Here is a 25,029-nt window from a genome sequence, read left to right as displayed (position 1 = left end):
TCTCTTGAAATGCTCAACAAATCTGTTTTCTGGAAGGAATATTAGAGCTCACCTGGGTCTCCTGATAAGATGTAGGTCCAAGTGAAGCTCAAATAAAACCTTTGGATGAATGGGCGTGGGGCTCCAGGTGACCTTGACAACGAGGTCATCTGGACTAGTCCTTCATCACCTCCGTCACTTCCTGGTGCAGCCCGCTCTATTCATACATAGCGCTCCGTCGTGCCGCACTTCACCCGGACGTGGTTCTCCGGTGCTAAAGTCCTGGTAATGTCTGGTTCATTTCAGTCGCACAGTGCATGTGTGAAAGCAGTTTAAACCCATTCATCTTAAATGAAGCAGCGTCTCACCAGCATTTTTTTATTCTGGTTTAGTTGAAGTGGGATCGGCTTCGTCCTGATTTCGGATAAACTCCGTCTGGGAAATGGCCCCATAGCTCCACCACCTCTCTACGGCCCTTTCACACTGCAAGAACCTTTTCATAGTATAAGAACATTTGGAGGAGTTTTTTCTTTTTGTTTTTTTGTTTGTGCCTGCACGGCAGGAACCATCTGAACGATGGTAGTTTTTAGAAAAGCCGTTTTTAAGGAACATTTTTAGCTCCTGCTCCTGGGCGGTGACTCACCACCACAAGCCAGAGCACGGTGATTGGTCCAGACGTGCGTCTGCCGCCCCGTCGCTCTGCAGCGACCAGCACCACCAGCACTCTGCGGTAATAAAAAAAAACCCAATATCAATAAAAATAAACAACAAGAAATAAAGAGTTTTTATTGCTCATGTATTCATTTCATTTATTTTATTTTCCGACATTAATTGAACGAAACAACAAAAACCCGGTGCGGCGTCCCCCAGCCAGCCTTACCGGAGTGGGGCCAAACTTTTCATTGTAGATGGAGTGAGTGAAAATTCAGCAACTGGATTTTTTATTACTCGTCCCAAATTTGTTCAGAAACAGGTTTTGGTTGACGGAGAAGGGCAAATAGCTGAATGTTCTAACACAACACGGGACATGGAAACCCCATCGGCCTCTGTCAGTTCAGCGTCTCCTCAGGGTTCCTATGGGTGGTGTGGGGAAAAAAAGCCCTTGGAGGTATCTAGTTCTCTGGGGCCCCTCACGTCCAAATCCTCGTTCCCCTCTGGGAGGCCCCACAACTATTGACTCAGAGAACACCTCATGACATGGTACAGAGGGGGGTCCTTCCAGGGGGTCCCCAGCAAAATAATAAATGGTTAAACTTCAAGAGCCTTATAAGTGAATGTACAATAATAATGGCATGGATCCTGGTTTGACTGTTATCTCTGACTATGTTATAGACGGGTACGGCATTTTTTCACTAAATCATATTTAGCAACATAAATAAGAGATACTAGATGCTATCAGATGGGGTCTGTGGCCTCGTGTACATCCTTATTGAGGGACCTGGATGTGGCCAATGCTTGACACGGAACAAAACACGACTAGGACCCCATGTTGGCCTCGCCGTGACGTGTAAAGAGCTCCAGAAGTTTCTGTAGAACTGAACGGACGGACCTCTCCCCCGCAGACTATCTTCGCCAAAGCTACGGGTTGTCGACCGAATTCGTGCCGCCGTGCGACTACAACAAGCTGGTGCTGTCGCTGCTGTCGGGCCTCCCCAACGAGGTGGACTTCGCCGTCAACGTGTGCACCCTCCTCTCCAACGAGAGCAAACACGCCATGCAGCTGGACAAGGACCCCAAGCTGGTCACCCTGCTGCTGGCCCACGCCGGGGTCTTCGACGACTGTGAGTGCCCCCAGCCCCCGAAAAACAACAGCTCATCACCAAACATTACATGAACCTTGACTCATGATAAGCAAGCTGCTGTTGTTGTTATATCAATAACTATTATCATAACTTACAGTAATGTTATACAATAATTATGATTCTTGTTGTATAAATAATATTTAATATAATAATAATAATAATAATCATCATAACGAATGGGATAAGCTAACTGTTGAAACATTGTTTTGGATTTTAAAATGCTATTTTTTAGACAGGACAAGGAGTCAAAAGAACAGTCAAGAATATTATCTGTTGTTGTTGTGATTATGTTATTATTGTCATTACTACTACTAATAATAACAGTAATAATAAATTATAGAAAATTAATAATATTATAATATATATATTTTTAAATCGAATTGTTGAAACTTTGTTTTTAAAGATATTTTTTGGGGTTTTTTTTTTTTTGCAATGATCACAATGTTGTATGATGTCAACCAAAGCTGTTCCGGTTCCTGACACGTCCTGGGATCTTTTTGGAAAGGAACAGGATTTTAATGGTATTTTGTGGAATTGTGATGAACATTTTTCTCCTATTTTCTTTAAAAAGACCGTTCTCCTGGCTCCAGGTGTGTGGGACTCAGCGTGGTGACAGGTTTTTCTGTTGCTGGTTCTGCTTCTTAATATAATGGGTTCCAACAGGAAAGGACCAAATGAAGGTTGTCGTGTTGTTGACGTTGTGGAGCCTGTTACTCATTTTGTTGGACAGGGGCTTTAATCGTTTGCTCCTCTCCAGTCATTGAGTATTCGGGGACTTTCCCCTCGCGCTCAGTGTCAACCCTGTGTGTTAGTGTTGAGGGCGTAGTCAGGATCCCCCCCCAGCGACAGGATGGGTTTCCGTGTCGTTAGCGTCCACAGGCCTGGAAGGCTGGAGCCAAACACCACCTCTCATTTTCAAAGGATCTGTTCCTCCTCCGTCTCCTCGTGTCTCTGTGTTTCCCTGTGAGGAAGGCGGGGACGGGGGCGTAGGGGGCAAAGGGAATCCCCCCCCGTCTCACCTTGTCTCCTCTCCCCTCTGGGCAGCGCTGGGCAGCTTCTCTGGGGTGTTTGGGATGGACTGGAAGGAGAAGACGTCCCGGGACTTCATCAGGGTAAGAGCCGCTCAAAGTGTTCCCTCCGCCCGGGGACCCTCCGCCTACTTCGTTCCGTATTTATTCTGTCAAGCTGAAGCTTTGAGGAGACGTAGACTGCGGCGGCGGCGGCGGCGGCTGCCGGTCCTCAGTGCTCGTCCTCCCAGATCAGAGTCTTCGTGAGGCAGGAACGCTGCCGCTCACGTGTTCGGGGGATTTAAATGTCCCCACAAACGGGCCAGATTCTGTCAAACGTCATCTGTGCAAAACAGATGATCAGCAGGTTATGTAGAGGATGACGTCATCAAGGCACGTCCATTTCTAATATAATTTATTGAAAATTCCAAGTTAAAAAAAAGTCCCGTCAGTTAACGTCGTTTTAAAAGATAAATAAATAAACACCATGACTTGAAATCAAATCAAAAATCCATTTTCCGTTCGTGAGCAATAACTAACAAGTGCAGACGCTTTGAAAGTCTCACTGAAATAAAATGATGAAGAGAGAGAGAGAGAGAGAGGGAGAGCGAGAGCAGTGTGGGGTGGACCCTGGTCCTCCACCCACTCCACCCATAATGCCGTTTCCCCGTCCTCAGGATCATTGTGTGAACGCTGACTGTTGTTCTTCTCTCCCCAGTTTTGGAAGCATGTGGTGGAGGACTCAGAAGTCAGGGAGCTCATCTGGGACAAGAGGAGCCCTGCACAGGGTAAGCAGGCTGGGCTTCAACCACACCTTAGACTCACATAACCTCTTCTAGTGCCGTGGTTCCCCATCTTTTTGACGGTGCGGGACCCCTCCACACTGCGGACCCCTCTACAGGGCCGGCTCTAGCCGTTTTGCCGCCCGAGGCCAGCTGTCCGGGGGGCGGTGCAGGAGCGTGTCCCCAGCATGCACGGCGCTTGTTTTCTTTCAGGAAATAACCTCCATGTCCAATAAAAATACACAGTTTTGCCAGCGCAGGAGAGGAAGTAAATCACTGTATTTGGTGTCGCCCCAACATGACAACGTGTACCCACAGGGTACTACTACTACTACAACTACTACTACTACTACCCCAATTTGGGAATAGCTGCACTACAACATCCTTTTATTACTTTTTTATGTAGCGCTGTTCAAACTACACGTTACATCCCAAACGGGGATGTTTACACTACTACTACACCTACTACTACTACAAGTACTACTACTACTACTACCATGACTACTACTATTACTATTACTACTACTCAGAATCAGAATCAGAAATACTTTAATAATCCCAGGGGGAAATTACTTTAATTACTTTACTATAACTACTGTTATTACTAACCAATGAGCTTTAAAAACATGACCATCACTAACACCGTGTGGAGAGTTCATTGTTGCACTCTGTCCCTACCCACACCTAAACCTGTTGTAACCTCACACCTAAACCTGTTGTAACCTCACACCTAAACCTGTTGTAACCTCATACCTAAACCTGTTGTAACCTCATACCTAAGGCTGTTGTAACCTCATACCTAAACCTGTTGTAAGGTTTAGGTATTAGGTTACAACAGGTTTAGGTATGAGGTTACTAAAGCTGTTGTACCTGTTGTAACCTCATACCTAAAGCTGTTGTCACCTCCCACCTAAAGCTGTTGTAGTTTTCTGCTTGCCGTTGGTAACCTCTCCCCCTCTGATCAGCGCTGTACCGCTGCTCTGTCCTCCCCCCAGGCGGCACGTCGGCAGACGGGCCCTGGCAGACGCTCTTCCACCCGCCACGGGAGTCGGGCATCGGGGACATGGAGGGCCAGCGGGTGCTGCAGGTGGCGGTGATCCTGAGGAACCTGAGCTTCGAGGAGGCCAACGTCAAGCTGCTGGCGTCCAGCCGCACCTGCCTGCGCTTCCTGCTGCTGTGCGCACACTGCAACCTCATCTCCCTGCGGCAGCTGGGGCTCGACACGCTGGGGAACATGGCTGCAGAGGTGGGTGCTTGGAGCCGTTTGACCTTATGCTGAAAATATTCCGCCAGGTGATGGCGGTGTTTCCTATGGAGCTGGTGTGTGGCGTTGCGGTGGAGTCCAAATTGCCATTGGGGAAAATGTCACAGATTCTGCACTCTGGTGATTTCTTTATACGTGTGAACAAAATATTTGCTTTTACAATCCCGACAAGTTCATTTGCAAATAAAAGGAGCGCTGGGAGCCCGGCACTTAACTTTGAGGGGCAGATAAGAGAAATAGAATTCCACCGCCGCACCATCATGCATTTTATTGCAAAGTATCGTCATCAGGATTGACTGCGTTTGGCAGAACATGGCTTTCAACGGGAGCCTCGTGTGGATGTCAAGTGTGCTGGCAGCCATCAGCTGCTTGTACCATAACATGAGGTGTGAGATGTATGTTAATCTGGCTGTTCTGAAAGTAGTCTTCTTACTCTGTCCAAGCGGTTAAATGCTGTGTAATGTAGTCCAGGAGAACAAGTATGACATCACACTAGATGGGAATGATATGGCGCGAGCTCTCACTACGACATCATCATGAGGAGTTTGACACAAGGCAGTGTATTATCATGTCACAATCTCACTCTGTTTGTAGGAACGTTTTTCATGGAGGAGGAATTTGTTTTGGTGAGGATTGGTGCCTTGCTGTACAGACAAAAAGCTTTAAAAAGCTTAAAAGGCAAAATAAATTTTAAAAATTGCCTAATGTACAAAAACACAGGTACACCTCACTTAACGACCAAGTTATTTATATATATATATATATATATATATATATATATATATATATATATATATATATATATATATATAATTTGTACAGTACACCTCACTTAATGACCCAGTTCCGTTCCTAGAACCAGTTCCTTAAGTCAATTGGTCAATAAGCGAGGACCCGTGTTATTTCACGGTAAGGGGGCGTGGCTGGTATATATAGTGTATACATAGTTTATATTGTGTATATAGTATAAATAGTATGTATAGTGTATATAGTGTAATTTCACGGTAAGGGGGTGTGGCCATTGCGAATGCTAGTGTAGTGAATACTGACAGACTGTGGGAACGAGACTGAGAACGGTGATAAGATGTATACAGTGTATAGTGTATCTATAGTGTATATTGTGTATATATAGTGTATACAGTGTACAGTGGGGCAAAAAAGTATTTAGTCAGCCACCAATTGTGCAAGTTCTCCCACTTAAAAAGATGAGAGAGGCCTGTAATTTTCATCATAGGTTCACCTCACCTATGAGAGACAGAATGAGGAAAAAAAAATCCAGAAAATCACATTGTCTGATTTTTAAAGAAATTATTTGCAAATTATGGTGGAAAATAAGTATTCAGTCAATAACAAAAGTTCATCTCAATACTTTGTTATATACCCTTTGTTTGCAATGACAGAGGTCAAACGTTTCACAAGGTTTATCACACACTGTTGCTGGTATTTTGGTCCATTCCTCCATGCAGATCTCCTCTAGAGCAGTGATGTTTTGGGGCTGTCGCTGGGCAACAGGGACTTTCAACTCCCTCCAAAGATTTTCTATGGGGTTGAGATCTGGAGACTGGCTAGGCCACTCCAGGATCTTGAAATGCTTCTTACGAAGCCACTCCTTTGTTGCCCAGGCGGTGTGTTTGGGATCATTGTCATGCTGAAAGACCCGGCCACGTTTCATCTTCAATGCCCTTGCTGATGGAAGGAGGTTTTCACTCAAAATCTCACGATACTTGGCCCCATTCATTCTTTCCTTTACACGGATCAGTCGTTCTGGTCCCTTGGCAGAAAAACAGCCCCAAAGCATGATGTTTCCACCCCCATGCTTCACAGTAGGTATGGTGTTCTTTGGATGCAACTCAGCTTTCTTTCTCCTCCAAACACGAAAAGTGGAGTTTTTACCAAAAAGTTCTATTTTGGTTTCATCTGACCATATGACATTCTCCCAATCCTCTTCTGGATCATCCAAATGCTCTCTAGCAAACTTCAGACGGGCCTGGACATGTACTGGCTTAAGCAGGGGGACACGTCTGGCACTGCAGGATTTGAGTCCCTGGCGGCGTAGTGTGTTACTGATGGTAGCCTTTGTTACTTTGGTCCCAGCTCTCTGCAGGTCATTCACTAGGTCCCCCCGTGTGGTTCTGGGATGTTTGCTCACCGTTCTTGTGATCATTTTGACCCCACGGGTGAGATCTTGCGTGGAGCCCCAGATCGAGGGAGATTATCAGTGGTCTTGTATGTCTTCCATTTTCTAATAATATCTCCCACAGTTGATTTATTCACAACAAGCTGCTTACCTATTGCAGATTCAGTCTTCCCAGCCTGGTGCAGGTCTACAATTTTGTTTCTGGTGTCCTTTGACAGCACTTTGGTCTTGGCCATAGTGGAGTTTGGAGTGTGACTGTTTGAGGTTGTGGACAGGTGTCTTTTATCAATGAATTTCAAGCTATATAAGGAGTTCAAACGGTTCCATTAATACAGGTAAGGAGTGGAGGACAGAGGAGCCTCTTCAAGAAAAAGTTACAGGTCTGTGAAAGCCAGAAATCTTGCTTGTTTGTAGGTGACCAAATACTTATTTTACCGAGGAATTTACCAATTAATTCATGAAAAATCCTACAATGTGATTTCCTGGATTCTTTCCCCCCATTCTGTCTCTCATAGTCGAAGTGTAGCTATGATGAAAATTACAGGCCTCTCTCATCTTTTTAAGTGGGAGAACTTGCACAATTGGTGGCTGACTAAATACTTTTTTGCCCCACTGTATATAGTATTTACAGTGTATAAAGGGTAATGAGATGCTTGAGTTGGTGGTTAAACAGGTAGGTTAAGGTGTGTGTGTGTGTGTGTGTGTGTGTGTGTGTGTGTGTGTGTGTGTGTGTGTGTGTGTGTGTGTGTGTGTGTAACCTGTATAGAGAAAAGCCACAGACAGGATAAGTTGACAGGTAATAGCAGGGGCTCATTGGCAGTATGGTTGGTATAAATACAGGTGTATATACTGTACAGGGTGAATTGTAACGCTGTACAGTGTAGATAACAATGAATGAGAAGATATAAGTTATCATCTACTACTATGTTCTTAAACATTAAGGTGTTGAAGAAAACACCTTTGGTTGCAAGTTACATCACTAATACATTTTAAATAAAGGTTTTGGGTCATAGCTTCTTTGAAGTTAATTTAGAATAATGTAAATACAAAATATAGTATTATGGTATGTCTGTCTCAATGTCATGGCATGATCGTATAAACTGAATTATGGCCTGGACCTGGTGATAAAGCAGCCGCCAACTGATAGGCTGTGAAATACCTTATTTCTTCCAGTTTGACGGTTGTGTGTGCACGGACCCTGTGACCCTGTTGTCTTCCTGTAACACATGTGTTTTAAGCCTGACTAAGGACGTTGAATCGACAACAGAAGTCAGGGCAGGTCTTGACGCTGTGATTGGCTACTGAGAAGCTGCCTCAGCATTCCTCCTTGCAGCCGCCCGGTCCTGATGGCATCGCGCGGGGCTTTGATGCCACTAATTGGCTGCAGGCGATCTAATAAGGGACACCATGTTGTAAAGCTGACGTGTTGGTAGAATTATTTAACATTCAATTATGGCTCTTTAAAAATATTGACATTGCGGCAGGAGCTGCAGTGTCATGGAGTGATAATCCTGATTGTTATCGGGGAGATTTTAGATTATGATCATCATTGGAAGATTTTTTTTTTTGTGTGTGATTCTTAAACAAATGTTTAGAGACGTTTTCAACTGCCATGGGTGTTGTTAAATTTGAATTAATTGTTCCGATTTTTATATAATAATATATAATATATAACGGTGAGCACTTTGGACCGGGTGTTACCTAAAGTGTGTTAAGTTATTTCATTTGCACATAACATAGTTGGAATTGTGTTGGTACATGCGCAGAATCTTTATTAGTAACTTTGTGATGTGATGAGGTTGTTTAGGAAATTAATATGGAAACATTTTTCAAGGTTGACACAGGGTCATTAGAGTCCTGGAAAATCCACCTCCTATGTGCGGAAATATTTTAGAAGGCTAGATGAGCTGCTGTAAATTTACCATATTTATCAGATTTTAAATCCTTAAATCAACTCTCAACCGTGTGACTCCATGGGTCCAGCCTTACTGTTTTGCTTTGAGCCCATTTAAATGAACTTTTTTGGGGTGTTGTTGTGTTGTTATGCTGTTGTAACAGTGGTTGTTCATCTCCCGCAGATCCAGTTGGACCCCGTAGACTTTCGAACAACCCATCTGATGTTTCACACCATCACCAAATGTTTGATGTCCAGAGACCGGTTCCTCAAAATGAGAGGTGAGTCGGCTGTCCAGACAGATGTTCCTCAAAAAGTCTCAGAAATGAGAGTGGTGACAGGTGTCAAGGCTGAGACGTGGCTCTGTGTCAACCACGCTGGAGTCTCCGCCCGTGGTGGGCGTGGTTCTGTGCTCTGACTGCAGTATTCCACCACAACACTGGACGGCGCTGTGTGTCTCTGGTGGAACTCTGTTTAATATTGGGAGAGAGCCAGGAGAGAAATTAATCGAGGTTTAGATGAACAGAGAAGATGTCTTTTTACCCTCCTGCCTCCCCACTTCTCTTCTTCTGTGTATTTTTGGGGTTCTATGTACCCAGGGGGTGGGGTGGGGGAAATCACCTGTGACTTTGAAAAGTGCAAAGGAGCGTCCATTTAAGCCATAATCCAACATTTATTTTTATATTATTGTAAATAATACATTTAAAAAATACAATATCGTCTTTGACCAGCTTTGGGCTTGTTACTATGTAGATATAATACTATATTAATGAATTATTCCCATTTTATGGTTTGCCTATTTCCCCTAGTGGTCCTGGCATTACATGTAGCCAATGTAAACGGGTGGACCACCAAGAGTTGAAATAGTTTTCAGACTATTTCTGCTTATTTTCAAGTGTTAGGTCGTAGGTAGTAACAAACAAACATAAATACAGCCCCTCATCTCAAAGAACAAATGAAGAAACTATCCGTGTGCGACGCAGCCTGATGAACATGTTTTTATGTCGACCTCCTGTTCACAGCCATGGAAATCCTGGGTAACCTGAGCAAAGCTGAGGACAACGGCGTTCTGATCTGTGAGTACGTGGACCAGGAGTCGTACAGGGAGGTGATGGCTCTGCTTTCCCTGCCGGACCTCATGCTCCTCATGGCCTCCCTGGAGGTCCTCTACCTGCTGGCCCAGCTGGGGGAGGTGCCCTGCACCAAGATCGCCACCGTGGACCACAGCATCGGTAGGGTCATCGCTCACGTGTTTTTTACCAGGAGTCCATCGGCCTCTGTGCTTCCAATGGTAAAATCCTTGCTTTTTGAAGGTTTGTTTTATAGTTCACTGTTTGAGTCCTATAAACAAATTGAAAAGGTCTGCTGAAAGTCAAAAGCACCTTTATGGGACCAGGAGGACCAGTAGCAGGTTCTGTGCAGCTTTAATGTTCAATTGAGGCCTGAAGTCGATGAACCTCATCCGGAGCCACTTGGGTTTATTTGCATCACAAATATCACATGCAAAATAAATTTAGAAGATGGATTCATCAACCGAATTAGAAGATTGACCAACCATGGCTGCAAAGCGCTTTGATTTTCTGTTTGAAGCAAATAAGATTTGCTTTAAGACATGTCACATGAGCATACACATCCACTAGGTGTGCTGCTAAAGTCTGTGAGATGAACTCATAAATGTTCTTGATAATCTTCACGATAAAATCTTTGATTCCGTTTTCCTCTACTTACAAAGATGCCACACGAACAGCCAATCGTAGGGCAGAGAAACCACCATGTGACACGAACAGCCAATTGTACAGCAGAGAAACCACCATGTGAAGTTGAATTATGACACATGTCTACGTGTCTCCATGTCTGAATCCCATGAAGAGTTGTCGTGTCCATCTGTTATGCACATGTTGTATGACACGTGTTGTATCAGACATGTGAGATGACACATGTTGTATGACACGTGTTGTATGAGACATGTGAGATGACACATGTTCTCATCAAAGATGAAATGTGGGTGGTGTTGGTGCTGCCTCCGCTCTCTCCCCGGCTACGTCCCTCGTTCCGCTCCAAACGTCCCCACATATAAACACAGAGCGAGGATTCTGGAACTCTTGGGACTGTTCTCAGAATGACCATGATGATTATATATTTAAATGTATGTAAAGCCATGAGATGATACGTTTAAAACTGTAAACTGAGCGTTATTATTATTAAATATACATTGTGATAATTATCAACATCGATCAATATAAAAAACATATGGTGACGTTTTTGCCGATATCCTCTAACCCTAATAGTTAATATTGACTACGATTATATATGTAAACATCATGAAATGAATATATCAATGCTTTCCAAGCTTCATTGGCCCAGTCAGTTTATATCATGATTTATAGACCAGGCACGGTCGAACCCTAACCCCCCATTTGTGGTGATGAGCGTGGTAAAGCGGTTAACCATCACAGCCCCAGCTGTAGGCATATCCCAGAATGCACTTCTGTGGCGGCTAAATCTTCCAGTGAGGACTTGCCATTCTGGGTGGAGTTTGCATGTTCTCCCCGTGCTCACATGGGGTTTCCTCCATGTAACATCAGTAAGGACCCCCACCCCAAACATGGGGTTTTCTCCATGTAACATCAGTAAGGACCCCCACCCCAAACATGCGATTTCCTCCATGTAACATCAGCAAGTACCCCCACCCAAAATATGCACAATTTCATGGTCTGACCAGCAATGGACACATGGAACCAGGCCCCGGGCGTGGTTGAAGGCTGCCCACTGCTCCTGACTGCCTCCCGGATGAAGGACGAGCCAGGATGGTTAAATGCAGAGAAACCATTTCACCAGCACCACCAAAAGCGTGCGTGCGTGTCGTAGTGGCGTGTCGCGTGACGAATAAAGATTCTTCTTCCATTCCAGATTTGTTGGTGCGACTGGTCTCTGTGGACCTCCACACGTTTGGACCAGACGCCCTGACGGCGGTGAAGCTGATCGAGCACCAGGCCAGCGCCACCCAGGTGGCAGAGGTTCGACCGCAGCTGGTGGAGCAGGTTCCCGCCGCTACGCCCGCAGCAACGCCACTGCCTGGTGAGTGTCTACCCCACATAGAAAATAACAATCCCTTTAAAGGACCCCTCAAGTCGCAACGCCATGGCAACCAGTGACAAACGTAACAACAATACAGCCCGTTCTTACCAACACTAAGCTAACGGCTGCAGTGGATGACCGAGTGAAAATGAAGAGTTACGGTCAACCGTAACAACTGAACCTCCTTTAATCTTATCCTGTCTCAAGAAAACAGCAAAAGAGCTGAAATTGAAAGCAAACTGGCAACAAACATGGTTTGAAACCTCACCGGGCTAACGTTGGATGAATGCCTTCTTCAGACTACACCATATTTGTCCGGTCCCAGACAGATTTCTGAGCTCGGGGACAAAATGCACAAAATGAGCTCCTCTCACCGTGTGCCGCGGTCGCCGCCGCTGGTTGAGTTTGAACGGCTCTACAACACGCCGGGGCCTGTCCCAGGCAGCTGTTTGTGCCCTGAGCTTGTAAAGCTTGCTTGAAAACTTCAGGAGCTCGGCGACACAAGATGTTGTAGTTTGGAGCGGCATCAGGAGCTAGGGGGCGAACGAGCCATTGAGAGGGCAGAGGAAGCCAGGGGGAGGAGGAGTCATATAGAAGCATGTATTGAATGCATATAATGTATTCTAAAATAAAGGAATCTTAGGTATTTGCACTGTTTAGGACTTAATTTATTATAATTATAATAATGATAATAATCTATAATAATTTACCTCTTTTGTCGGCACAAAAGAAATGATCCTGCACGCCACTAGAAAAGAAAAACTACAACTAACAGCAAACCTTTCTTCATTGCAAAGATCCATTTCTTGTTGATTACTTTTGGCAAAGTCACAGGAAAATACCCAAGTCTGTTAGTGTGGGAGGCTCACGTGGCTCTGGCCACTTGCAGAGTGTAGGATCATGTAGTGGTGGTGGTAGCAGTGGGGTGGTGGTGGTAGTGGAAGTAGTAGGAGTGGTGTGGTAGTAGTAGTAGTGGTGGTGGTGGTGGTGGTGGTGGTAGTAGTGGTATGGTGGTGGTAGTAGTAGGAGTGGTGTGGTGATAGTAGTAGTGGTGGTGGTGGTGGTGGTGGTAGTAGTGATGTGGTGGTAGTGGTGTGGTGGTGGTAGTAGTGGTGGTAGTAGCAGTAGTAGTGTAAACACCCCGGTCTTGGATATAACGTGTAGTTGGAGCACCGCTTCGTCCACGAGACAAAAAAAGTAATAAAAGGATGTTGTAGTGCAGCTATTCCCAAACTGGGGTAGTTGTACCCACAGGGTACACGTCGTCATATTGGGGCGATGCCAAAAACATTTTGATTTACTTCTTCAAACAGTCCAGGACTCCGGGGGGGGGGGGGGTGATCGGGTGCAATTTGCGCAGCTGTCTCCCTCTGCGACGGTGCCGACGGAGGAGGAGACGGTGATCCGTGCACCATAACTGTGTATTTTTCTTCTTCTTACGGTTTGCCCAGAGCTGGTGGAGGTTGAAGGTGGGAAGGGCAACTGGACTGAAAGAAGTAAGAACCACTGTTGTAGAGACGTAGGCTTGTTGGAAGTCATGTCGTTTATGGGAACCTTCAGAGACGTTTAACATACGTTAACGTGGGTGGATGGATGGATGGATGGATGAGTAGGTGGATGGAAGGAGGAGTGGAAGGATGAGTGGGTGGATAATGGATGTATTAGTGGAGGGATGGATGGATGAGTGGAGGGATGGTTGGAAAGATGGCTCTGTGAATGGATGAGTGGATGGGTGGGTGGGTGGGTGGGTGGATGGATGGATGAGTGGATTGGTGGATGGATACTTTATTCATCCCCGGGGGGAAACTATATCATCAGAAATAGAACAACAGATATCACCTAAAAAATAATAATAAAACACAAAAATGAAAGACTCAAGGTAAAAGGGCAAGGTCAATAAAACATCCGGTCTTACACCGTCACTTCATTAAATAAAGAGTGAAGCAGAAAGGATGAACTGAGGATCCAAACGGGGAAGTACAATGAACCTGACATTAAACTGAACCAGCATCAAACGGTCAAGACAACATTGTCAAAAAAAACACTTAGTATGACCAGGTTGACGTTCAACATGAACCTCCATTGACGCGGTGTTGAGTGTTGAGTGTTGAGTGTTGAGTGTTGAGTGTTGAGTGTTGAGTGTTGAGTGTTGAGTGTTGAGTGTTGAGTGTTGAGTGTTGGGTGTTGGGTGTTGGGTGTTGAGTGTTGGGTGTTGGGTGTTGGGTGTTGGGTGTTGGGTGTTGGGTGTTGGGTGTTGGGTGTTGGGTGTTGGGTGTTGGGTGTTGACTGTTTGTGCCTCTGTTCATCCCTCCAGTCACGCGGGCACCAGCACAGCCCACCCCTCCACCGCCGGGCATCGTGGAGCTGGACGGGGAGAAGTTCACGCTACAATGGTGAGGCACGGCGTCAGAAGCACATTACCCCAAAATACCCAACCTCCCCTAGAGCGATGGCGGGCCACACGGAGGAGTTGAGTATCACCATGGTTACCGTGGCAATCCATAAGGTGGTCGTGTATTAGTGGGTTACACTCATGCCATGAGATGCGCCGGGGAGACGTTATAAGACTTTTTCCAAGTCTCTTCCTCGTTCTTAGCTCCGATGTCTGCCTCCTGATGGATCGATTTTTGAGCTGCTGTTTTTAGTTTTTTTATTTTGGTGAATTTCCATCCACGGTTTACTGACCGCAACCAGCTATGCTGCTTAGGCAAATTCCCCGCGGCTGTCTTTTACTTCTTACAGTTCAAACCTTTAAAAGGCGGACCCTGCCACCCACAATGGAAACAGCATTTAGAGACTCAGATGCGTCACTCTGACAAATTGAAACGCAGCTATTTATTTATTTTATTTTATGGATTTCCACTTTAAATGGTGCACATCTCCAACGGGAGAGATTTTGTGAAGCGGTAGATTACACCGTCAACACTTGTGGCTCATAATGTGAAAATATTATCTTCAGGAGCAGGATATCAAAATGAAAAGACGGTGCAGGGTGATGTTCAGTGTGATTTCATCATCGCTCAGCCGTGATGTCACCGCGGCACGCTCTGCTCCATCAAACGTATGCCTTTTGGTGACACGCTCTTGCTTTTGGCGACAGGCTGAACGCCCACTTCGAGGCCCACGCCGACAGCTCCGTCTCCCGCTCGGACATGTACTCGGAGTACCTGAGCACCTGCAGCAAGATGGGAAGGACCAGCATCCTCAACTCCACCGGCTTCCTCAAGTGTCTCCGGTCAGTGCCCCAGGTCAAATGTCACAGGGTTGGGGTCACGCAGTGCCCAAATTGAGGAAGCCCAAGGGCTTGTTGGCGTGGTGAAATGAGCCGCCGTCCAAATATAAATGTGGCTGCTCCGTGGCACATGAAAGGTTGATTTGCTGTTTTTCAACCCAGGTCTTATCGCTGAACACTTTACCAGAGAAACTCCACTGGATGCAGTGCAATGGGGCAAACATTTCACACTTAAAGGGATTCTCCACTTTTTTGAGTGGAAATTAGCTTTTTTATAGTAGTTACAGTTTGCTGAAGTGCGTTTTACCTTTTGTTTTGTGTTTATTGTCACGTCATAAAAAGTTTCCAGAATGTCTTTTACGACTTAGACGAGGTAAATGTAATGTGGGAAATGTACATTTCATCCAGTATGGTTGGAATTAGGCACTTAGAATAATAGATGACAAAGACATTAATAAAAAAAATATATATATGTATATACTAATATAAATAATAGACCACGAGACTAAGATTGTATTTTAATTAATATAGTTGAAAATGTATTATTTGTTTGTATTAGAAATAAATAAAATAATTTCATTTAATGAGTCGTGGAATTAAATTTTGTAATGCCAGAATGAACCCTGATTTTTATATATTTGACCATTTCAGTTTTATATTTTTCAGCCATTTGTGCATATTTGGCAATTTTATTTTTACCTTTTACCTTTTATTTTAGATTATTATATAAAATACATTTTTTATTATTATTATTATTATTATTATCTACATCATTTTGTAATCATATTTTGTCTCAGACTGTCGAGCGTTTTTAAATGCTAATCATCTGTAGATACGCAGGACGGTTGTTCCTGGTTGTCCAGGAACAACCACCAGGACAGCGCTGGAGAAAGGAAGTGGTTGGGAGTCGTAACATCTTTGCGTCTTTGCGCGCGCGCTCCTGCAGGACGGTGTTCCCCGCCCACACCATGCGGCGGCAGGAGGAGGTGAAGAGCGGCAGCCCGGTCCACATCCTCCTGGTGGGGCTGAGGAGGCGGGCGCTGGCCCTGCCCGTCCAGCTCTACTACCAGCAGCCCCCCGTCCCCGTCCCCCCGCCGCTCGCACCCAGGACGGAGCTCCCTGCTGAGCCGCCGGTGCCCCCTCCAGGTAGGACTCCTAGAAAGGAGCTTTAAGGGGAGCTCTTTGACTGCCGCGCCTCGGAGGGTGCTTGAATTACAATGGGGGTCTGGAAATCCCTGGATATTCGCAATATAACTCAATTATGGTAGCTCAGGAGGTAGAGCTGGTGGTCTAGTAATCTAAAGGTTGCTGCTTGGATCCCAGGCTCCTCCTGCTAGCATGCTGTAGTGTCCTTGAGCAAGACACTTAACCCCTAATTGCTCCTGATGGCTGCGTCCATCGCTGTTTGAACAATTGTAAGTGGCTTTGGATAAAAGCCTCTGATCAATGTAATGTAAATTAAATAATGAGAAATAGTCCATGTTTGTATTTTTTACTTCCATATTAAAGCTATGGATGGCTTCTGCCTTTTCGAATGAAAGTCACAAATTGAAAATATGGCAAAATGTAAATTACTTTGACAAAGATGTTCGTTCCTGTAGTTGTGAGCGGGACCTGGAGAGAATGCTGAGGTTTCTCGGAACATCGCTTGAATTTTCCAAAAGCCCCAAAAATAATCCTCTCACTTAAAATCCAGAAACCTGTGTCTTGTCTGTATGTCTGTGCCCTTGAAGTCACTGAGCACAGTTCCGGGCGTGGCGCTTCCCGTGTCTGACTTCCTGTTTGTCCTGTGTTTCCCCTGACCAGGTCTACCTCCGGGGCCTCAGCTGGTCCGGGCCCCCGCTCCTAGTGGCCTTAAGCCTGGCGGCGTGCCCCCCGCTGTGGCTTTCGCCCAGCAGGGACCCCCGCACCCGACCGTTCCCCGGCCCCACCCGGTGGCCCCCGGTCCCGTGGTACGACCGGGTCCGGTGATCCAGAACCACAGCCCTCAGAACTCGCCCTCCCCCGCCCAGCTGTCCCCCCCTGTCACCCTGTTCCAGCAGGTCCCGCAGGGCCACATCCTGACCGCCAGGGTGCAGGGCGTGTGCCCCCCCATCGCCCAGCGCCCCCCCCTGCCCCAGACGCCGCCTTCGCCCGGGTCGGGGTCCCAGGGCGGGGCCGCGCCGCCCCAGGAGGCTCCGTACGGGCCGGCCGGGACTTCCTCCATCCAGAGCTTCCAGGTGGGGGGCGGTCAGCTGTTCGCCAGCGTGCAGGGCTCGCGGGTCACCTTCCAGAACATCGCCCCCAAGCCGGCGCCCGCCCAGGCCGCGCCCTCCCAGCCGCAGGCCACACCTGCCCAGCAGAGTGTGGTGATCGTGGGCCCCAATCCGCCCCAGAGTCAGGCCTACACCCCCGCCATACACCAGATAGTGCTGGCGGGGGGGGCCCACGGCCGCCAGGAGCCTTCCCCCACCGTCAGCCACATGCTGTCCGTCAAGCGGCAGCAGCAGGCTCCGCCCCCTCCACCCACCACAGAGTCCAGCCTCATCAAGCAGCTCCTGCTCCCCAAGCGGGGTCCCTCCACCCCGGGCGGGAAGCTCATCCTCCCGGTGCCCCTTCCCAGCGGTCCGCAGCTCCTGTACGCCGCCCAGGGCCCCGCGGCGCCCCCCGCCCCCCAGCAGCTCAACGTGCAGCTGCTGCCCGGCCAGCTACAGGCCCCGGGGGGCCCCCAGCTCCAGACCGTCCAGCTCCTGCCGGGCCAGATCACGGGAGCCGCCATCATCCAGGGGCCTGTGGCGGGCGGGCAGGTTACCTTCACTGTCGTCCCCAACACGAGCTTCACTACAGCCGCCGCCGCCGTCAGCCAGGGCGCAGCCGCCCCCGGAGCCCCCCCGCCTCCCTTCCCGGTGGGAGCGCCGCACCCGGCGCCGGCCCCCCTTCGAGGGGACCGCATCATCTGCCAGAAGGAGGAGGAGGCCAAGGACGCCACGGGGCTGCACGTGCACGAGAGGAAGATCGAGGTGATGGAGAACTCCTCTGTGGCGGAGGTGGGCCCCTCCAATGGCAGAGCCAGCAGCAACGGCGACGTGGGGGGGCCCCCGGCGGCCAAGCTCCTGAACGGCAGGAAGTGCGTGGAGTCCAGTCTACCTCCGTACCACTCAGGGAACGGCCAGGGGGCCCCCAACGGTCCCACGGCCGAGGGTCCCCCCGCCAACGGGAAGCGGGCGCCCTCGCCAGGGACCAAGGCCCCGGCAGATGCCGACGCCCCCGACCCCAAAAGGACTGTGTTGAATGGGGTGTACGACCCGGAGCGTGGCGCAGGGGGCGCCGCTTTCAACAAAAACATTCCAAATCACATCGCTTCCAAACAGCACGTGGGCAACGGGGGGCTGGAGCTTCCCCCGCAGGTGGAGCGGCTAGCCAACGGGCCCCAGGCTACCGTCCCCCCCAGGGCCCCCTCAGAGTTATCGAACGGACCTTTGGGGCCCGGCCACGCCACAGGGCCGGCTAACGGCGTGGCGCCCGAGCCCCGCAGCCTCAAGCGGCCGGCGGAACCAGAGGAGCGAGGGGCCCCCACCACGGTACCCAGCAAGGTGGGGGTGAGGATCATCACCATCAGTGACCCTAACAACGCGGGCAACAGCGCCACCATGGTGGCAGTTCCCGCCGGGACGGACCCCAGCACCGTAGCCAAAGTAGCAATAGAGACGAGGACCTGCCCCCACCCCGCCCAGGGGCCCGCAGCCACGGTGAGTCCTTCAGACCCCCCCATTCCATTCTTCTGGTATTGGTATGCAAAGTAATTTGACTATTTCATAACGTTTTGTCTGATTATTAAACCCTTAGAATGTATTTTCCTCATCAGGGGCTCTACAGTAATGGTTGCCTTATTGCCCAAAACGGTGGGGGGGGGGGAAAAAAAAGAACATTGAGAAATAGATTTTAGTTGTATTGGATTATCACTTAATTATAAAATGATGAAAATTTGGCAACCAGTTTCTTAGTCTTGGCACCTGACAGCTGATGCACGGCTGCCAACTTGCGACCACGTCTAAAGTTAGTGTCGGGCCCTGGAAGGTCATGTGTAGCTCATCTTTCGCTGGGAAAGCACAAAGTTATACTGCGCTTAATATTGAAATGGCAGAGATTTAGAGAATTCATATCTCACATTTTGAGACGTGAATAATGCTCATGTGGGGGATTAGGGTTCTCACTGTTTTCCTTGTGTAACGTGAACGCGTGGCGCTGCTTCGGGTCGCATGAGGAGGAGAGAGTGCAGCCTTCAGCTGGCCCAGAGGGAGGGCGCTGGCCTCCACCCTGGGAAGCCGGGGTTCGAGTCCTGGGGGGGTTTTGACGGAGGTTAAGAAGGCGGGGCCAGTTAAGATCATGTGGTTCCCACCGATACCCACCTCCCACAGCAACGCAGCTGAAAGAACAACCTGTGTCCTCAGCGAGGCCTCGGTTACTCCTCAGACGACAGGAAACTCAAGTCATCACGCTAGCCCAGATGATTAGCACGTTTCATAACGAGTTGTCAGGGAGCTGTAGCTGTTTTCGTTTCGGCGGGGCTCCTTGGCTTTATCCATTATCTTCAAACCTTGATATATCTGGAGAAGCGGTTAGCCTCCGGCGGCAGAAGATCCCCGCTGGTCTGGCGAGGAGTCCGTTGTAGGACGGCACTTAAAGATGAACGTTTTCGCCCCCATGCAGCCTACCGTGACCCCCTCTCCGCCCCCCAGCAGCCACAACCCTCCGCCCCCCACCCAGCAGACCCCCCCGCCGCCGCCGGAGCCCGTCAGGAAAACTGGGCAGAACTTCAAGTGTCTGTGGCGCTCCTGTAAACGGTGGGTTGTGTTCAGTGAGGAAGGTTGTGTGTTGTCATTGTGGAACGATATATGAAGATAATAAGTGAGACAACCTTATGATTCAATATCTATATCAATATTGAAATTCCACTTTCAAGAGTCAAACTGAGGTTCAACACATTCAGAATCAGAAATACTTTAATAATCCCAGGGGGAAATTGCTTACATTAAGTGTGACTAAATGACAGTTTCCCACAGGAACTTAGACTCAGTGTTTTGGGTTTTTAGTTCATGTCATCTAAAGTGGGGTTAGACCCTGACTCTTGATGGTGTTCCTCCTTCCAGGTGGTTTGAGACTCCGTCACAGGTGTTCTACCACGCTGCCACGCAGCACGGAGGCAAGGACTCGTACGGAGGTCAGTGTCTGTGGGAGGGATGTGAACCCTTCCCACGGCAGAGACTGTCCTTCATCACCCATCTACAGGTGAGACACCCCCAACACATTCTGTACCCACTATGTCCTCAAGTTCTCCTCTATGTCCTAAACGTCTCCTCTGTCCTAAACGTCTTCTCTCTGTTGCAGGATAAGCACTGTTCTCGGGATGCCTTGCTAGCTGGCCTCAAACTAGAGGAACAGGCTCAGAGCCCCAATCCCAACTCTTCCCAGTACGTGCTCTGTTCACCATGAGGCTTTGTGATCTGTGCCCTCTGGTTGCTTAGCTGCACTTCCTGAAAGGAATGCATTCCAAAAAAATGGATATGTATATATTTTAATGCAGTGGTGGTGGGATGCCTGCACGTTATAATGTCTTCATTTCAGTTTCACTACTGTTAGACCTTCAAAGTCATTAAGTAGTCTTATAAGAGTTGAATTTGTGAGGTTTTAATTTCAACATTAATATTTTGTCGGATGTTATTTCATTTATTTGTGTCAGAATTGATTGTTGGTTCTTCTGCATCAGGTCAACATTTCACTTGTTAGGTTTATCCCATCTGACCGAAGGGAAACTTCTGATAACATCTCATAGAATCATCTGGTTGATAACCTCCCTGTTTCCTCCGAAAAACCTAGCTCTGCCCTGCACCAAACACAGAAGCCGTACCTGTGCACTTGCCCCCAGTTCCCTGATTAAAAGAGAGAGGGTTTGTCCAAAACGTAGTCTTGTGTCAATGTTGAGATGTGTCTCCACCAGGACTCCGCCGGCTGCTAGCAGCACTCCTACACCGCGCTCACAGAAAGCGATCGTCAATCATCCGAGCGCCGCTCTGATGGCGCTGCGCAGAGGCTCCAGGAACCTGGTGTTCAGGGATTTCACTGTGAGTAGACCCGTTGGATCGCTGCCTCCATTTCCAAATGGGGGGAATTAATGTGAGGCCGAGATCTACCGACGATGAATAAGTCACAGTGACTTTTCTATGACATCAACATTTCTACTGGAAAAAGCATAGTTATGAATATACATTTTGATTGTTTATTAATGCCTGTTATTCGAACAGTGGTTTTATTTTGATTTTCTGAATTGATATTGCCCATTTCTGTTGACTAATAAAACTATGAAATAATATCCTAGTAAAAATGAGTACTTCATGCTTATTTTTAGAATAGCTATCTAGTATACTTAGTGTCAGTTCTAAGCTTAAGTTAGATATTTCTTGCTGTAATAATAACCCTTTGAAGCGTACCAAATGTTAAGATACCAACAAAATGGATCAGAACTTGTCCTGCCTTGTTATAACAATCTGTTGTGGAGACAAGTCTTTGCACAACAGTAACTTGGAAACTCCTTCCAAACAAGTTGTTCTGTCAACACTAAACTCAACATGTTGTCCCCCCTGTAGGACGAGAAAGAGGGACCAATGACCAAACACATCAGACTAACTGCTGCCTTAACGTTAAAGAACATCGCCAAGTACTCTGACTGTGGTCGCAGGTACGAAGCCCCCTTTGCTGCTTAATCACCTCAGGAAGGTGTTTGTGTAGTCGTTAGAATGTCTAACCTACCAGTTGACTTCTAGAGGATTTACCAGTTGACTTCTAGAGAACCTACCAGTTGACTTCTAGATAACCTACCAGTTGACTTCTAGAGGATTTACCAGTTGACTTCTAGAGAACCTACCAGTTGACTTCTAGAGAACCTACCAGTTGACTTCTAGAGGATTTACCAGTTGACTTCTAGAGAACCTACCAGTTGACTTCTAGATAACCTACCAGTTGACTTCTAGATAACCTATCAGTTGACTCCTAGAGGATTTAACAGTTGACTCCTAGAGAACCTACCAGCTGATATCTAGAGGACTTACCAGTTGACTTCTAGAGAACCCACCAGTTGACGTCTAGAGAACCTACCAGTTGACTTCTAGAGGATTTACCAGTTGACTTCTAGAGAACCTACCAGTTGACTTCTAGAGAACCTACCAATTGGCTCCTAGAGGACTTACCAGTCGTCTTCTAGAGAACTTACCAGTTGAGTTCTAGAGAACCCACCAGTTGACTTCTAGAGAACCTACCAGTTGAATTCTAGAGAACCTACCAGTTGACTCCTAGAGGATTTACCAGTTGACTTCTAGAGAACCTACCAATTGATATCTAGAGGACTTACCAGTTGACTTCTAGAGGACTTACCAGTTGACTTCTAGAGAACTTACCAGTTGAGTTCTAGAGAACTTACCAGTTGAGTTCTAGAGAACCCACCAGTTGACTTCTAGAGAACCTACCAGTTGACTCCTAGAGGATTTACCAGTTGACTTCTAGAGAACCTACCAGTTGATATCTAGAGAACTTACCAGTTGGCTTCTAGAGGATTTACCGGTTGACTTCTAGAGAACCTACCAGTTGACTTCTAGAGGATTTACCAGTTGACTCCTAGAGAACCTACCAGTTGACTTCTAGAGAAACTACCAGTTGATATCTAGAGGACTTACCAGTTTACTTCTAGAGGACTTACCAGTTGATTTCAAGAGAACTTACCAGTTGGCTTCTAGAGAACCCACCAGTTCACTTCTAGAGAACCTACCAGTTGACTTCTAGAGAACCTGCCAGTTGACTTCTAGAGGATTTACCAGTTGACTTCTGGAGAACCTACCAGTTGACTTCTAGAGGACTTACCAGTTGACTTCTAGAGGACTTACCAGTTGACTTCTAGAGAACTTACCAGTTGAGTTCTAGAGACCCACCAGTTGACTTCTAGAGAACCTACCAGTTGAATTCTAGAGAACCTACCAGTTGAATTCTAGAGAACCTACCAGTTGACTCCTAGAGGATTTACCAGTTGACTTCTAGAGAACCTACCAGTTGATATCTAGAGAACTTACCAGTTGGCTTCTAGAGGATTTACCGGTTGACTTCTAGAGAACCTACCAGTTGACTTCTAGAGGATTTACCAGTTGACTCCTAGAGAACCTACCAGTTGACTTCTAGAGAAACTACCAATTGATATCTAGAGGACTTACCAGTTGACTTCTAGAGGACTTACCAGTTGACTTCTAGAGGACTTACCAGTTGACTTCAAGAGAACTTACCAGTTGGCTTCTAGAGAACCCACCAGTTCACTTCTAGAGAACCTACCAGTTGACTTCTAGAGAACCTGCCAGTTGACTTCTAGAGGACTTACCAGTTGACTTCTAGATAACCTACCAGTTGACTTCTAGAGGACTTGCCAGTTGACTTCTAGAGGACTTACCAGTTGACTTTTGGATAACCTAGCAGTTGACTTCTAGATAACCTACCAGTTGACTTCTAGAGGACTTCCCAGTTAACTTCTAGAGGACTTCCCAGTTGACTTCTAGATAACCTACCAGTTGACTTCTAGATAACCAACCAGTTGACATCTAGATAACCTCCCAGTTGACTTCTAGAGAACCTGCCAGTTGACTTCTAGATGACCTACCAGTTGACGTCTAGAGAACCCACCAGTTGACTTCTAGAGGATTTACCAGTTGACTTCTAGAGAACCTACCAGTTGACTTCTAGAGAACCTACCAGTTGACTTTTAGAGGCTTTACCGGTTGACTTCTAGATAACCTACCAGTTGACTTTTAGAGGATTTACCGGTTGACTTCTAGAGAACCTACCAGTTGACTTCTAGAGGATTTACCAGTTGACTTCTAGAGAACCTACCAGTTGACTTCTAGAGGACTTACCAGTTGACTTCTAGAGGACTTACCAGTTGACTTCTAGAGGACTTACCAGTTGACATCTAGAGGACTTACCAGTTGACTTCTAGAGGACTTACCAGTTGACTTCTAGAGGACTTACCAGTTGACTTCTAGAGGACTTACCAGTTGACTTTTGGATAACCTAGCAGTTGACTTCTAGAGGACTTAGCAGTTGACTTCTAGATAACCTACCAGTTGACTTCTAGAGGACTTGCCAGTTGACTTCTAGAGGACTTACCAGTTGACTTTTGGATAACCTAGCAGTTGACTTCTAGAGAACCTACCAGTTGACATCTAGAGGACTTACCAGTTGACATCTAGAGGACTTACCAGTTGACATCTAGATAACCTACCAGTTGACATCTAGATAACCTACCAGTTGACATCTAGATAACCTACCAGTTGACTTCTGGAGGACTTACCACTTGACTTCTACAGGACTTCCCAGTTGACTTCTAGATAACCTACCAGTTGACATCTAGAGGACATACCAATTGACTTCTAGAGGACTTACCAGTTGACTTCTAGAGAACCTACTAGTTGACTCCTAGAGGATTTACCAGTTGACTTCTAGAGAACCTACCAGTTGACTTCTAGAGAACCTACCAGTTGACTCCTAGAGGATTTACCAGTTGACTTCTAGAGAACTTACCAGTTGAGTTCTAGAGAACCCACCAGTTGACTCCTAGAGGATTTACTAGTTGACTTCTAGAGAACCTACCAGTTGATATCTAGAGGACCTACCAGTTGACTTCTATAGGACTTACCAGTTGACTTTAAGAGAACTTACCGGTTGACTTCTAGAGAACCTACCAGTTGACTTCTAGAGGATTTACCAGTTGACTCCTAGAGAACCTACCAGTTGACTTCTAGAGAAACTACCAATTGATATCTAGAGGACTTGCCAGTTGACTT

The 25,029-nt window shown here is 47.0% G+C and overlaps 1 protein-coding gene across 2 annotated transcripts in view; it reads left to right on the top strand.

The window, feature by feature from the left end:
- The window catches only part of arid2 (AT-rich interactive domain 2), a 46,695-nt gene that overhangs the window by 17,343 nt on the left and 4,323 nt on the right, over positions 1-25,029 (top strand). Inside the window, exons 5-20 of one of the 2 annotated variants that reach the window (XM_080022148.1) lie at positions 1,542-1,760; positions 2,826-2,893; positions 3,507-3,576; positions 4,566-4,816; positions 9,050-9,146; positions 9,888-10,097; positions 11,776-11,943; positions 14,258-14,336; positions 15,044-15,178; positions 16,122-16,321; positions 16,982-18,903; positions 19,865-19,998; positions 20,305-20,443; positions 20,543-20,625; positions 21,153-21,276; positions 21,799-21,890. In XM_080022148.1, coding sequence (XP_079878274.1) covers positions 1,542-1,760; positions 2,826-2,893; positions 3,507-3,576; positions 4,566-4,816; positions 9,050-9,146; positions 9,888-10,097; positions 11,776-11,943; positions 14,258-14,336; positions 15,044-15,178; positions 16,122-16,321; positions 16,982-18,903; positions 19,865-19,998; positions 20,305-20,443; positions 20,543-20,625; positions 21,153-21,276; positions 21,799-21,890 — 3,991 coding nt within the window. Of the gene's footprint in view, positions 1-1,541; positions 1,761-2,825; positions 2,894-3,506; positions 3,577-4,535; positions 4,817-9,049; positions 9,147-9,887; positions 10,098-11,775; positions 11,944-14,257; positions 14,337-15,043; positions 15,179-16,121; positions 16,322-16,981; positions 18,904-19,864; positions 19,999-20,304; positions 20,444-20,542; positions 20,626-21,152; positions 21,277-21,798; positions 21,891-25,029 lie in introns of both variants that reach the window. The other variant, XM_080022147.1, reaches the window with a different exon arrangement.

This window comes from Zeus faber (assembly GCF_960531495.2).
Source record: "Zeus faber genome assembly, chromosome: 21".
Classification (NCBI taxonomy): domain Eukaryota; kingdom Metazoa; phylum Chordata; class Actinopteri; order Zeiformes; family Zeidae; genus Zeus; species Zeus faber.
Note: the sequence above shows the minus strand (reverse complement) of the source record. Positions and strands in the feature narration are given on the sequence as shown.